General features: G+C 51.0%; 1 protein-coding gene across 2 annotated transcripts in view; it reads left to right on the top strand.

The window, feature by feature from the left end:
* RAB11FIP1 (RAB11 family interacting protein 1) overlaps positions 1–15,196 on the top strand; it is a 29,651-nt gene extending 14,455 nt beyond the window's left edge. The window contains exons 2-6 of one of the 2 annotated variants that reach the window (XM_059049212.2): positions 121–572; positions 1,450–2,215; positions 3,269–5,047; positions 5,820–5,928; positions 11,974–15,196. In XM_059049212.2, coding sequence (XP_058905195.1) covers positions 121–572; positions 1,450–2,215; positions 3,269–5,047; positions 5,820–5,928; positions 11,974–12,192 — 3,325 coding nt within the window. In that variant the 3' untranslated portion in view covers positions 12,193–15,196. The remainder of the gene's footprint in view (positions 1–120; positions 573–1,449; positions 2,216–3,268; positions 5,048–5,819; positions 5,929–11,973) is intronic. The other variant, XM_059049213.2, reaches the window with a different exon arrangement.
* Positions 15,197–15,634: the final 438 nt, after the last annotated feature.

Raw genomic sequence — 15,634 nt, 5'->3', positions numbered from 1 at the left:
AACACAGGGTTTGTATACAAGGCTGGTAATAGCAGAGAGGAGAGGCCAGGTAACTGGGACTGTGAACATTGTTTTAGGCACTTCCATTCAAAGGTAACCTCTCATCCTTTCTCCTCGTAGGTGGTATACCTTGAAATCGAAACCGGGGAAGAAGAATAAAGAACGAGGAGAAATTGAGGTTGACATCCAGTTTATGAGAAACAACATGACCGCTAGCATGTTTGACCTTTCCATGAAAGACAAGTCTCGGAACCCATTTGGGAAACTGAAGGACAAGATCAAGGGGAAGAATAAGGACAGAGCGTCAGATACCGTTTCAGCCATCATCCCCAGCGTGACGCCCTCGGCTGACAGCGATGACGATGACGAGTCTCCTTCGAAAGACAAGAAGAAGAGGTCAAAGCTCAAGGCCTTGTTTTCCAGGTCCAATCTGCAGAGAGCACCGCTTTCCCAGTCCATGTCTGTCCTGCCGCCTGCGAAGTCAGACAAAGTGCTGCTTCATCCTGGAGACTTTCAGTCCCGGTGGGAGGACGGAGACAATGACGAGGACAAGTCCTCCTCTGCCTCGGACGGTGAGTGGCCTCCTCTTCCTTCTTACCCGGCCCTTCTCCCTCAGCTCAGCCTACTTTGCTTTGGGAGAGAGGAGACGAGCACATCTTAGGAGGAAGATTTTAATTCAGCTCCTCAGTTATTACAGTGACGGTGGTGCTGGTAGAGGGGTTGGCGGGGGCAGTGGTGATGGTGCTTTTACTGGTGGCGCTGGCGCTGGAGCTGCTCGTGCTGGTCACGGTGGCGGTGATGGCGAGGGGTGACCTTGGTTAGGAAGCCTTCTCTATTTCTAAGCCCTCTGGTTTCTGGGAAGGTGCGGATTCCTTTTCCAGAACGTCTGGCTCTATAACTGACCTACATTAGTACAAGCTTTCGGGGCTAACAGAATGAATGCAGGCAGAGTTTCTCTTTTGAATTAAGGATAAAACCATGGAACCTTCCAGTAATTGTGATGTTTCATTAACTCGTTGGGTACTTATACTGCGCTCTCATGGAATACATTCCTAATGAAAGCTGAGGAATCCAGTTCCATTAACTCTGAATTAACTGGGTATTTTGAAATTCAGTCTCAGTGACCAGATCCCTATTATAGGCCAGATTCTGCACCTCGACCAAGAGCGCTGCCCTTTTCCTTGCTTCCATGCACGGTTTCTCGACCTCAGCACCACCGACAGTTTGGGAGGATAACTGTTTTGTTGTGGGAGCCTCCCTGTACTCTGTAGCATCTTTAGCAGCGCCCTGGCCTCCACCTGCTAGGTGCCGGTAGCACACCCCAGCCAGCTGTGACAACCAGAAATGCGCTCAGATGCGGGAGGACAGAAGCCCCGCCCCCCGCCCCCCTGCGTGGCGAACCATTCCCTTAGCTTCTCACTCCCTTGGTTCTTGGTTCTTCTCCCACAGTCTCGTCTCACAAGGGAACGGCAAGTGTGGATCCTAAGCAGCTGAACCAGATCCACTTCAACCCCCCCAAGAAGGAAGGACTCTCCTTCCTGGGAGGCCTTCGGTCTAAGAATGACATCCTTTCCCGCTCGAATGTTTGTATCAACGGGAACCATGTCTACGTGGAGCAGCCCGAAGCCAAGAGCGAGACCAAGGACGGCTCCCCGTCCTCCTCGCCGTCCCCCCAGGGCCTCAGGAAGAGGCATTTGTTCTCATCTACAGAAAACCTGGCCTCTCGACCTTTGAAGGAGCCTGGGGAAGGAGGTGCAGTGCCTTCCGACTCTTCCACAAAGGACTCTCTCAAGTCCATGTCCCTGCCATCCTACCAGCGGCTGGTCAGCGGGGACCTTCGGGAGAACGCGGCTCTGGCGACCTTGGAGGCTGCAAAGGAAACCAAAGAGAGCAAGAAACAGGAGAACAGGAAGTCCTCTCTGCTCTCCCTGGTGACCGGGAAGAAGGACGCGGCCAAGGGCAGTGAAGGCGAAAGCCCGCCGGCCGTCCCCGGGAAGGAGAGGGAAGGCACGCCCGTGGCGGTCAAAGCCAGGGAGGACCAGCCGGGGCCTGTCGACGACCCTGTGAAGAGATCGGACAAAGAGGCTGCGGCCGTTCTGAACCCCTTTGAAGACGTGCAGATTCCAGAACCAGAAGCTGACCCGGAGCCCAGGGCTGCACCAGCACCACCTGTTCCCTCACCCAGGGCTCCCCAGACCAGAGCCGTGAAACCCCGGTGAGTCTCGGCCCCTCCCCGGGGCCCAGCAGCCAGGCCTACGTTAGAGCAGCCCTTGCTTGTCGGTCCGTGGTGGTCCCTGCAGAAATTGTTTTTAGCCAGTCCCTGCCACTGGCCTGGCCCACCTGCAGAGACGGCAGTGACGTGCCCCAGCCCGGGGCCACTGCCAGCAGGCGGGGTCTGCCCCTCGCCCGACGTTTTCTCTGCACACATTTTTGCTTCTGGCGAAAGCACCTAGAACTGGTCTGTCCATCTCAGTGAGATAAGCAGAGCACAGTGGAATGCCCTGGTTTTGGATCAGATTCCGAGTGTCATGGTCTGGGAGCAACACCGGGTTTCGGTGGTGGTACGTGCAGACCAGGGTTTAGTAGGTTCTTCCCGTGAGTTCCCTTTGAGGCAGGCGTCATCTCTCCTCCTTGCACTTCGGTGTGGGTTTGCTGGCACGAGAGACCCTTGGTCCACTGTCAAGTGTGCCTGGGAGGGCTCTCTGTGTGTCTCCTCTGCGCGTTGTCTCACGAGCTGGGTGTTCTGCTTCTCAGCATGACTCACATTCACAGTCACGATATTCCTGAAAAAAGAGACTTTTTTTTGAGATTCTGCCTACTTTGATTTCACAGACACACACACACACACACACACTCAAACACACACACACACACACACACACACACACACACACACACACACACACACACACACACACACACACACAGTATTCCTCTTCAAAATCTGCCTCTTGCTTTGTGGTGCACCTTTTATGGCTTTGCACTTTTTAGGTGCTTTTTCTTTATCACCAGAAGAGACTGCAGGCTGTTGCTCTACCTGGATCTTTCTGTTTCTATTGCAACAGTCCTTTCTGTGGCAGATGTACTTGGTGATAAAACTGCGCCTTTTGTGGATTAAGTATTGGTGTTCCTTCTTTAACGTCTCAAGGTACTGCCCCCAATATAAAAAAGAGTTCTCGCCTTTGGAAAGACTGTATTTTTACATGTCTTTTGCCTCTCATGCTGCATGTGCAACTGACGTGCAGCTTTTATTTTGTCCTTTTTGCAGACTGGAAGTGTCTCCAGAGGCTCAGCCCGCACCCAGGCTCCCTCCTTCCACTCGCTCTCCTCTCGTTTTCTCTGCTCTCCCTCCCAGTTCTGGTCAGACACCCGTCCCTTCTAGACTGGGGCGTGATTCAGAGCCACAGTCCTCTGACTCTCCTTCTGGCTCCTTCTCTTTCCCCCCTCCTGTAGCGGCCCCCATTTCCACATCCACTGCCATTGAACACTGGCCTCCCACACGCGTGGGTGAAGCCAGTCCTAAAGAACCGCCTTCGCTCCTTGAACCAGAGCTAGAGAAGGAGAGTTTGACACAAGTTCCAAGTGCTGTTCCTTGTGCCGTGGGCTCGCTTTCCAAACAGACACCCATTCCAGTGGGGAAAGGGACGGAAGACCCTCCAGTGGGGAAGACCAGCGCTGATGAGCCAGGACAGCCCCTGTGGACGCAGCCTGAAGTGGGGCGAGAAGAAGAGCTTCTGGGGTCTCCCCCCGGAAAACAACAAGGCGCTGTCCCTTCATCTGTCGAGGCCCGAGGAGTAACATCCGCCACTGCGCTCAGAGGCGGCGGGATGGGCAGGCCTGCCGGGGAGACCCCGAGGGGGGGAGCCTCAGGCTCTGCGGGTCCATCGAGGTCTCCCGTGGGGGATGCAGGTGGGGGTGGCGGGATGAGTCCTGCAGTTAAGGAAGCGGTGCCCCCCGTCCCCGTGGGCGGGTCGGTGCCTCCACTTGACTCTGCAATGCAGGGACACGAAGAGATGGGCCCGGATGCCTGTGAGGGCAGGAAGGAAATCGAGGGGCAGGTGTTGTTTTCCGAGCAGCTCTCTATGGAAGAGGCGGGGGAGGAGGCCCCTGTGCTGGTCCGCGGGGACAGAGGTGACCCCCAGGAGCTGACGCCCCAAGGGGCCGCCCCCGGAAATGCGTGGGACACGGGAGACTCCCAGGAGGGCACGGCTGTGGCTGGACCCCGACCCGCTGCCCCGGCGGCTCGCCCTCCCTGCCCGTCCTCCAAGGGGAGCTTCTCGGGGGGCCCCACGCGTGCGGCCAGCTCGGGGAGAGACGGTCCCCTTCTCAGGAGGCAGGGAGACGACACCCGGATGGCGCAGAACCAGAGCAAAGCCAGTGACCACGAGGGTCTGCTGGCTGACCCCCTGCACGGCCTTCAGTCCGCCTGCGAGGCAAAGCCCCCAGCCCTGGCCCATCTGGACTTGACCCTGCCTTCCATCCCCGAAGTTGCTTCGGAAGACGAGAGAGGAGATCAGCTTGAAGAGGACAGAGGGGTGGCCCCGGTGGCAGCTCTGGGAGGAGGGGCTTCTTCCCCGAGCACGTGGCCCGCCCGTGCTGAGCCGGAGAGGGCGCCCAGCGGGGAGGCTGGCGGGTCAGCAGGGGGCCTACGCGCGCCCAGAGCAGCTGCCCCCGCTCCTGCAGAGCGGACCACAGCCTTGGCGGTTCAGGAACCACAGTCGCCGGGCCCCGGTGACAGCGGGGAGGCAAAACCAGTGGGAGATGGGAGGCCGGGTCAGCCTCCAGCCACAGCCCTGGATTCCCTTGTGTCCGGCCCCCCCTTCTCTGAGCCCTTTCCTGCCACACGCTCTTTTCCCACCTCTGCACACTCTGACACCCACCACACCAGTACCGCAGAATCTCAAAAAAAAGCAGCAGTCGAGGGCTCCGCGGGTAAAGTGGAAAATTCTGGCAAGAGGAAGCCGCTTCTTCAGGCCTGGGTCTCACCCTCAGACACACAGCCAGTCTCGGCTCAGCCAAGCGCTGGAAGCGGGTCGGCCAAGCACAGGTGAGAGCCGGGGGACGACTGTCCTCGTGAGTGTAAGCCGTGCCCCCTTTGCTTCTTGTCTCCAGACGCCAGGGCTTGCTCACCGCAGAGCTGTTCTGACGGTGCGTCCGCCTGTGTTGCCGGAAGGGCTGCGTCCTGGGTCGGGAGCAGCGCCAGGCACCCCTGCGTTTGTAGCAAGAACAGAGTAGCAGCTGTCCTCAGAGATAGATTCGGAATTGTCCTGCACGGTCTGATTTGGAGCTCTCCTTGCAGAGAAACATCGGGAGCCGTATCTTATTTCCTAGTCTCGGAAACCAGCTGAGATTGAGCAGTGCGGCCCAGCAGTGCGGACAGCTTACTTTGAGCAGCGCCCGATGGGATGCTGGCCTGTTTGTTCTGAGCTCTTTCCTCCCCCTTGGGGCGCAGAGGGCTCTGCGGGGACTCCCACCGTGGAGTCCTAGGCTGCAGCTGCCTCTGAGAATAGGAGACCGTCTTTTATGTTCTCCTGACGTTGATAACGAGGCCAAGGGTCCTGTGAGAAGGTCAGGACACGTGGCCGGGAGCGGTGCCCTGTTGGCGTGCGCGTGGCTGCCTCGCGCTGACTGCTTTCCTTTCTGAAGGAGCATCGACACGTGCGGGACTGCAGGCGTGAGCACACATGTCACCCCCATTCCCCTGTCACCTCTCTCGTTGGCGGCCACGCCTGAGAGAGGCAGTCCCTCGGTTCCTCCGGTTCTGCCGTGATGTAAACGTCTAAGGAAACAGCTAAGTGTCCTTTTCCCCTTCTCTTTAGACTTCATCCCGTGAAGCCGATGAACACGGCAGCCACCAAGGTCACTCTCTCCAGCTTGGGAACTGCCACCATCATCAGTGAGAACTTGGTCCACGAAGCCATGATTAAGGTATGTCTTCTCCAGAAGGAGGCAGGTTAGTTAGGGCTCTAGAAAACCCGCTGTCAGAGTCACCATGACATACATCTCCCAGGGCAGCGGTAACGCCAGGGGTGACTTAACCACACGTCTCGGTCTTTGGATGATCTTTGGAAGCCCCTACGCTTTCCATGGGATACTTACTTTTCCCCTCATAGTTCTTTGGCTGTCGTTGGATTTTGTTGTGTGTGTCAAGCAACATGATTGACACCAGTACTCTTTTTTAATGAGAAGGAAATGTCACCCACCCTCCAGCCCATGCAAATCAGATATTCTCATTTTTCCCACATGTCCTTTCTTTTGGCAAGAATATAAAATTCTCGCAGTTGTCATCCTTGCACAGATAGACTTTTTTGTAACTTTATTCTGAAGTAATTTCAAACTTTAAAGAAGTTGCAAGAATAACACAAAGAGCTCCTGTATACTTTCATCCCAATTGACCCACTGTTGACATTTCACCAGATTTGCTCTATCATCCTCACCCTCTCCTACTCCGTTCTCTCTTTGTAGCTACGTATATATTTTTTTCTGAATTATTTGAGAGTAAGCTGCACACGTCATGCTCCTTTTACCCCTAAATGCTTAAGTGTGTAATTCCTAAGAATGAAGGTGTTTATCAAAATGAAGAAATTTAACATGGACGCCTTGCTACTTTCTCATCTGCGGTCTGTATTTCACCTTCACCAGTTTTCCCAGTAGCACCCTTTCTTGTCTGTTCGTTCTCCGGTCCAGGGTCACTCTGTTATCTCATCTGGGGAGTCTCCCTTATTCTGGAATAGTTCCTTGGCCTCTTTTGTCTTTCAAGACATTGACCTTTTTCAGAGTTTCAGTCAGTCGTTTGGGAGAACTTTCCTCAGTTTGGATTTGTCTGATGTCTCCATGCGGTTTGGTCGAGGCTGGGCATTCCCGGCAGGAATTAACTAGAGAAATAACGTTGCCCTTTCCGGTGCATTGTGCAAAGAGCCCGTGACTCCAGCCTGTCCTGTTAGTGGGGTGTTAACTCTGATGACTCAGGTTAGGTGGTGTCCGCCAGGCTGTCCAGTGCAAAGTTGCTCGTTTTCCCCTTTACAGTTAGTAAGAAATGTGTGGGGAATTCATTTCAGACCGTGTAAGCCTCCTGCCCCTTATCAGCCTTCAGCCCGCAGGCCTCAGCGTCCGCTAAGGGACACGCTGGTAGCAAAATGATGGCCCTCCAGCTCCATCACCTGCGTGGAAACACTCTGAAATCCTCTTTTGCACTGAGTATCATATTGTAAACACTTTTGCATGTTGCTACTTAATTATTCTTTGAAACGGTTATGCCAGTCTTTACTTACTCACTCCCCTGTTAGTGGATATTTAGCTTGTTTTCTATTTTTCAATATGAGTAACACTGTCATCAATAATTTCTCGCATAGAACTTTTCCCTTCTTGTACGTGATTTCCGTAAGCTAAATTTCCAGGCAGACTATTGCTGGATGAGAAGATCTCTGCTCTTTAAAAAGCTTGAGTGGCTAACACTAAAAAACCCAGCTCCTCCCCTTAAAACCAAAACCAGTGCCCCCCCCCAGATGATCTCTGCTGGAGAGTATCTTCATCCTGCCCTTTCTGATTCTAAAATCAGAGGGATTCAGATGTGTTACGTTTCAGACACGTGGACAGGAATTTCCTAACCCACCGCTGGGGATCGCAGTTGGGAGACATAAACTTTATTTGTATTTTACTGCAAGCATCTAGAAGTTTCATTCAGTCATAGACTTTACGGTCCCAGGGACTCCAGGACGTCAAATAGTTTTTGTGTTTTTAAAATAAAACTTTTGCTTACGTCTCCTTCACTCCTGCAAGCGTTTTGTAAGTGCTAGGCGGTGGCTGATACCTCTGGCTCTGTTGCCCCTTTACCTCCAGGGGCTGGGCTGAAGGTACACTGAAAGCTGGAGATTTTGGGGTCGAGAGGCTCAGTAGTAATAACGAACTGCTGCTGAAAACAAGTTAGCATCTTCTGGCCATCTTGCCTTCTCTTCCCCGTTGTCCATGCTGACGGGGCATCACTGTTAAGCATCATTCTCAAAATGATCAGCTGTAGCCAGAACTGTGTACCTACGGTGTTTTAGCCCAAAGCCTAAAGGTGGACCCTACCTTTGCCAGCTCAGCCTGGCTGGCTTCTGTAGTTGTGTAGAAGGGGCAGCACTTGTCCTCTTGGAGTTAATGATACTTACCGGGAAACTGGGCAAAAGAACAGCATGAAAGGGACGATCACGAAAACTAGAGTCATTTAGCACCCCCCTCGCCCTGTCCCCTTTTCCATTTACTGTGGCATGCAGCTTGGCTCCGAAGAGAAGCAAACACCTAGCTTTCGGGAAGTGAGCAAGACCCCTGGTTCGCATTCTGCTTACTCTTCAAAGCTCATTTAACCAGGGGCTTATCTCCGGGCCCTGACTGAGAGTAACTTGCCTTAAAACAAAGGCAACGGCTGCTTATTCTACTCATGATTTGTAAGTTCCGCTGCTGCCCCCCGGCCTGGATGCAACAAAGCTGTTGGTCCTGGACCATACCTGGTAACTACTCTGAGTAAACATGGAAAGGTTCCTGGAGACGGCTATTGGCCGACCGTAGAATGGACGCTTTGTACTAAGGCATAAACAGTGCTTATAAGAACAGCTACTCTTTGGAATGTTGCAAAGTGAGAGAGAGGTTAGGAAAAGAAATTGCATTGCTAAGGTTACGAAAAGCCAGCTGAATCATTACTACAATGGCTTTTCGTTGTTGTTGTTATTGTTTTAGGGCCGCCATCTTTGATAGATGATTAAAACTAGGTATGTATTATTTATTCAGGTGGCTTCCACACTTCCATTTAAAAATAATACAGCCAACTAGATCCAAAAATCATCTGTCATATTGTATGGGAACAGTTGGATACAAATTTGAATGTACGTCATTATTGGTTCAGCTATGCGGGAAAAATCCAATGTAAAAATCCTGGAAGGAAATGTGTGACACTGGGCACTATTGTTTCTTGAATTAATGGGTATTTTCTTTGCACCTCTTCCTCTCCATGGCCATTACTCACTTTCTGTAATTGCTGGATTGCTTTTTAATTTTTTTAGTCATCACATGAATAGGAACTTCTAATGATTTCAAAATCCTGTGTAGTTTCCTCTTTAGATTGCAGAATCCAAATCGAAGAGCTGTTTGACAGTTTGTAGGAAGTACCTTAAGTTTGCATGCCTTTTCAGTTCTATGCATTTGTCTTAAGGAAACATTTAGGGATATGACCAAAGATTTATGGTCACACATTTAACTAAATGTTATTATATAATTGTGAAAATTGAAACCAACCTAAATATACAGCAACAGAGAGATGGTTAAAATATAATGAAATTCAAAACATCCATTTAGGACTTCCCTGGTGGCGCAGTGGTTAAGAATCCGCCTGCCAATGCAGGGGACACGGGTTCGAGCCCTGGTCTGGGAAGATTGGTCCGCAGAGCAACTAAGCCCATGCGCCACAATTACTGAGCCTGTGCTCTAGGGCCCGCGAGCCACAACTACTGAGCCTGCGTGCCACAACTCCTGAGGCTGTGTGCCTAGAGCCCGCGCCCCACAACAAGAGAAGCCACCACAATGAGAAGCCCGTGCACTGCAACAAAAAGTAGCCCCTGCTCACCGCAACTAGAGAAAGCCCGTGCGCAGCAACGAAGACCCAACACAGCCAAAAATTAAATAAATAAATAAATAAATAAAATAAATAAGCAAAGAAAATCTATTTAAAAAGGAATTTTTCTAAAGTTTAATGATGGGATAATGCTCACAAAATAATAATTTTCAAAAGCTATAAAACTTGATTTTGTATGATGCTAAAGTTGTAAAACATATCATAAAGGAAACCCAGGAAGGGAATTCCCTGGCAGTCCAGTGGTTAGGACTTGACAGTTTCATTGCAGGGGCCCCGGGTTCAATCCCTGGTCAGGGAACTAAGATCCCACAAGCCTGTGCAGTGCAACAAACAAACATATAAACAAAAACAAATAAACCTGGGCTTCCCTGGTGGCACAGTGGTTGAGAGTCCGCCTGCTAATGCAGGGGACACGGGTTCGTGCCCCAGTCCGGGAAGATCTCACATGCCGCGGAGCGGCTGGGCCCGTGAGCCATGGCCACTGAGCCTGTGCATCCGGACCCTGTGCTCCGCAACGGGACAGGCCACAACAGTGAGAGGCCCGCGTACCACAAAAAATAAAATAAAATAAAATAAAAAATAAACCAAACTAGATTAAAAAAAAACAACAACAAAAATCCCACAAACAAAACAAAAAAACAGGAAGAATAAGAAAGAAAGAGACCCAAATGTTAGGTGTTGGAGTTATGGGTAATAATTTTTTCCCTCTTCTGGATGTGCGATTTTCTATAATAAGTAAATATTCCTTTTATAATTCAAAACAAAATCCTGTTATTTGGGGGGGAAATTAATTTTAATTCATCTCCAGGGTCTGGTTCAGAGGTTACTCCATCTTTGCAGCTTGCCCTGATCACCCATGTAGCAATGGTCTCTTGTTTGTTCAGCAGCTGGAACATGTCATATCTCTCTGGACCCCGACACTCAGGTGAAGCCCCAGGTGTGTCAGACATTGTGGGGACCTGGCCCCTCCTCTCGAGGAGCACCTGCCTGCCCTTCCCTCCAGGTGTCAACTGCTGCTTCTTTCTCTCTCCCAAACTCTCTTGCAGAGCATCTTATGTAATCAATATCTTTGAATAAATATAATCCTTCTGTGACAAGAGGTATAATCTGAAACCCCTTGAGGATGTATTCTTGGCTATTGTTTACAAAGACTACTTTTTTCCTTGATAGGATATGTAAACAGACACACCCTATCTGAAAGTGTCAGGCACGTTTCTAAGCTAGTGGTGCCATCATCGTGCTGTTCTTTGTAGCCAGGACAAGGGGGACGGGGTTTCTTTCGGGATTCTGGCCAGTGTGCGGGCAGCTTGCATCACTGGACCGAACAGGGCCTTCTCTTGTGTCGTGTCAGGGTTGAGCCTGCTCTGGACACAGCTGCTTCTTGAAGCAGGTGGTTCTGAGCCTTCCTCGGTGAAGTGGTTAGACCCTCATGACTGTGAAACCATGATTACCTCCCGCCGGCAAAACTGTCTTGAGGTTGCCCCGTGACCTCATCTCTTTAAACTTATGAATCTGAGCCACAGATATCAGGAAAAGTTAGCTTTGGGGTTTTTTCCCCCTCTCACTAGAGACTTGGTACAGTGTGTTACTTTATATAATCCTTATCTTGCGTTTCCTCGTGGCTGGGGCCTGGGCAGTTTGCAGTCAGCCTCCAATCATCCCAGATGGTAAATGTAACTCCTCGGGGCTCCCGCTCTGGTCAGGACGGGGCCGCTCAGCCACTGTACCTAGAGTGGGGGCGCCATCAATGGCTGTGATGGTGGCCCCTGGCTTTGACTCTGCATAGGTTTGGGGAATGACTTACAGCGGGGTCTCCCAGTGCACCCTCCTAGTCACCAGATCTCCTGCGCACAGTCGAGGCAGCAGCAGACCTCCCGGGATGAACGGCCACGTGTTGTCTTGGGAGGACAGTGTCGCCTCCCGCACCGTCTGCCACTAGGGTTTCTTCACAGGTCACCTCAGATTGGGGCTCAGCTCCACTTGGATATCCGGTTGTGCCAGCTCCAGGGTTCACAGGCCACCAGTCATTACATCTCTAAACCCCAAGCCAAGAGTCTAGTCCGGGGGTCTGCAGCCTGTGAGCTGGGTACAGTTTGTACATTTTTAATAGGTCATAAAACAAAACACCAAACCGAACCACAAAGACGAACATGCAGCCGAGGCCACCTGTGGCCTGCGCAGCCTGAAATACTAACTCTGGCCCTTTCACAGAAAAGTTCATCCCTCATCAGTTTTCTACCGAAATCAAAGACGAATTCCCAGGAGACTCAGATCACAGGCTCAGTCACTAAAAGCTACCTCTTTTGTATTTCTTTAAGATGTTTGACTCCTTGACTGACTTTATCACTTTTCTCCCCTCTCCAAAGAAATACAAGCCCTCGGAACCCGAGTTTGCTTATGCACAGCTGACCCACGACGAGCTGATCCAGCTTGTCCTCAAACAGAAGGAAACGATAAGCAAGAAGGAGGGTCAGGTGCGCCAGCTGGAAGATTACATCGACAACCTGCTGGTCAGGGTCATGGAAGAGACCCCCAGCATCCTCCGGGTTCCCTTTCAGGTCGGCAGAAAAGCGGGAAAAATGTGAACCGCTTGCCTCCGGCACTGAGACTTTCCTGTGCGCGTGTCTCCTCCTGCTCCCAAGGCCGAGGACTCGGTGTGCCTGAGAGCCAGGGGCCAGGCTCCAAATCGCTCTCTCCCGCGCGCCTTATCTGGGAAGAGTCAATCCCACCCACAGAAGCCAGGTTAATTATTACAATGAATCTTTTATTGGACATTCCCAGGGTTTTATTTTTAAATGCCACTGTGCCTTTAACCAAGCTGTAAATATTTTATGCCCGACCGGAGACGTGGTCATTAGATCTGATCCTGGCCCAGGGGTTCAGATGGCGCTGGGGGTGTTGATGTATTTTTAACATTGGGGTTTTCTTTCTTTAATATTGAGATTTTAACGTATGTCTCCCGGCTTCCCTGGTGGCGCAGTAGTTGAGAATCTGCCTGCTAATGTGGGGGATACGGGTTCGAGCCCCGGTCCGGGAGGATCCCACATGCCGCGGAGCAACTAGGTCCGTGAGCCACAGCTACTGAGCCTGCGCGTCTGGAGCCTGTGCTCCGCAACAAGAGAGGCCGCCATAGTGAGAGGCCCGCGCACCGCGAGGAAGAGTGGCCCCAGCTCGCCGCGACTAGAGAAAGACCCCGTGCAGAAACGGAGACCCAACACAAACAAAAATAAATGAAATTTTTTAAAAAAGAAAAGATACCACCCCCAAATAAAAAAGCCAATAGGACTAGGAGGGAGAAACCATATCTTGGAAAAAATCTTAAAAAAAAATAAAGTACGTCTCCCCCAGTCATTAAAGCTTAGGGTGAGCTGACAAGGACCAGGCAATTGGTGCCGTGTTGCACACACTTTCTTGGCTTTTGGGTAGCTCAGCCGTGGCGTTTTGGCTGCAGATGCTAAGTTTTGATACTATGTAAACCTACACAGCTCCTCGGACTTGGTCTTTTGTTTTCGACTGGAGCAGAAGAGCTTAGGGTGCGCCTCCGAGTGCACCTCTGAGATTTGGAACAAGCTGCCTTTTCCGAACATCAGCCTCCACGACTCTGTAGCCTTCAAGTGTGCTCTTTATCATCCGAGAGGGGCTGTCTGTGGAGGTACGGAAAGTAGACCAGGGGAATTAGAATCACTTTGCACTGGGGCAGTTGGTCAAAATCCCTCCTTTTGTGGTCGCAGGGTCCCTGCTGGCTGGAGTGACCGAGTCAGTGCCTTGATTAGGGATCGGGGGACCCAAGCACTTGCTGTAACACAGTCCCACCAGGTACGGAGCAACTGCAGCGGCGCCCACTGGCCCTCTCCCCAGTGCCGTCGCTTGGCTCCCTGGTTCCCTTGGCAGCTCTTCTTGGCATTTCCCTCCCCCACCCCTTGTTATAGAATTGTAAAGAGCAGGATGATACCTATTTTTAGATGGCTGTATTTTTAAAACTAGATTAACATGCTTTTTTTCTTTTTTAAACTAGGACACTTGTCCCCTTTTCAACTAATAGCACCAGTTCAGAGTCTTCAGGTAATTTCGTTGTTAGTAACCTGATATTGGGATTGGAATGTTTTCTGTTTTACTCATTTTTTTTTCTCCCAGTTGTGACAGAATCTCATCAAATCCCAACATCTCTCCTGGGGGAAGAATGTCACAGGCCATGTGGGTGGGCAGGGGTTGAGATGAGAGCGGTTATTAAATGGAACGCTCTTCTGCGTTCGTTCTTGTTATATTGAAGTTAAGAGGCAAGATGATAGGCGGCGGAATCCCTTTCCAGGATCACGTTTGCGGCCACGTTAGTTAATATCAGAGCACTTTAATCTGAAGGATGATACTGTAACTTGATTTAGCTAATTTGCTTTTAATTATCGATAGCTCTTTTATTTAATACCCTCCTACAGTACTGGGGACCACTGTAAACTTCTCAGATGACTTGTATTTTTGTAGTGCTATGAGGTTTATGTGCACCCCTATAAAGAGAACTGGATATTCGCTTGAACTCTGCAAATGCACGTGTATATATTTGTTCTGCAATGTTTTTTACTTGATGTCAATGTACTTTGACGGTGGAAACCCACGTGCACTGGGTGGCGGGAGCGCTGAGTGGTTTCTCCTCGGAAGAGCTGTTGTGGAGACCCGCGTGCTTCCCGCGAGCTGGTTGTTGGGGAAAGATCTGCTGCTAGGACCTCGGAGATGGGACCCGGTCTCTGTTTGAGAGAAACGTCTGGGTGGAGGAGCAAATTCCTCTGCTCTGTATGCCACTCGAGAACTCCGGAGAATGAAGGACAATCTACTTCAAAGGTGCCTGGTTTCGACCACCGCTGGGAAAAAAATTCCACAGGTAGCATTCCTGCACCTCTCAAGGTCACCGGTTAACACCTGTCCTTGAGGACTCTACTGTGAGGGAGAACTCAGCTAGGAAAGCTGGAGCCTGCTCTGAGCTGTTTGCGGGGGCAGGTGGACTGGAGGGCTGGAGCTCCTGCAGCTGGCATGGGTCTGAGGGCTTACACCCAGCCGTCTATACCAGGAGAGCCTGAATTAGCCTCTAGCTGCTGAAAATGCTCACCAAACTGACGGGCCCTAGGAGGAGGCCGTGCTCTGCAGAAACAGGAGCAGCTCTTTCTTGGCCTTGCCTGGCTGACCCCCCAGAAGACCAGTCAGTACTTCAGGGAAGCATCTGATGAAATACCAAACACCTTGCGATGAACTTCAGTTGGAGGTCAGCGTCCGGAAAAAAACGTCAACCCTTTGCCCGGGTGTTTCATATGGTCCCTCAAGGCTGAAGGATCTGTTGCCTTAGGCGGGCGGAGAGCTTAACCTCCAATTAAGCTTAACCTCCACACCAACCTCAACCCTGTGGTTTCTCAGTATCTATCATGTGAGCTGCTAACTTGACCTCTTCCTCCCTCTGACTGAAAGTTCACCCAGCATCTTTGGATTATAGAATTCTTATTTTCTGCTTTGTTACTTTGGGAATTTTGAATTTCTTTGCTTTTGTTTTTAAGAAGTAACCTGAAATTTCCTACAACACTAAATAAAATGGCACTACCTTTCAAAGATTTGTATCTGTGGTGTCGTACGGGTGCAATAAGAATTTCTTCTGTCTTCTTGGAAAACCTTTCTTGGGGGCGTGACCGGCGTTTCTCACCCATGAGGGTCTCTTGCCTGGATTCCTGCTGCTGTCACACTGTCTGGTGCCCAGGGGTCCCAATCCCTTTCTCCTCCAGAGGTTGGGACATCTCTGACCCTTCCCTATGACATACCCCATATTTTGGCCTGGAAGGGACTATGGTGTTTACCAGATGAACATCATTTGAATTTCCTGTGCCTAGTGCGACAGGCTGCCACCTTTTCCTTGGCAGTGGTTACCTTCAGCTAATCGCATGAACAAGGCCACTTTCTTGATTCCCTCCCCCATGCCACCCCTACCTCCTCACCTCTGCCCCACTGATTTCCCAGAGAGTGACGTCTTGACGTTTGGAGCATGAGTTGAAT

This window comes from Kogia breviceps, chromosome 20 (assembly GCF_026419965.1).
Source record: "Kogia breviceps isolate mKogBre1 chromosome 20, mKogBre1 haplotype 1, whole genome shotgun sequence".
NCBI lineage: Eukaryota > Metazoa > Chordata > Mammalia > Artiodactyla > Physeteridae > Kogia > Kogia breviceps.
Note: the sequence above shows the minus strand (reverse complement) of the source record. Positions and strands in the feature narration are given on the sequence as shown.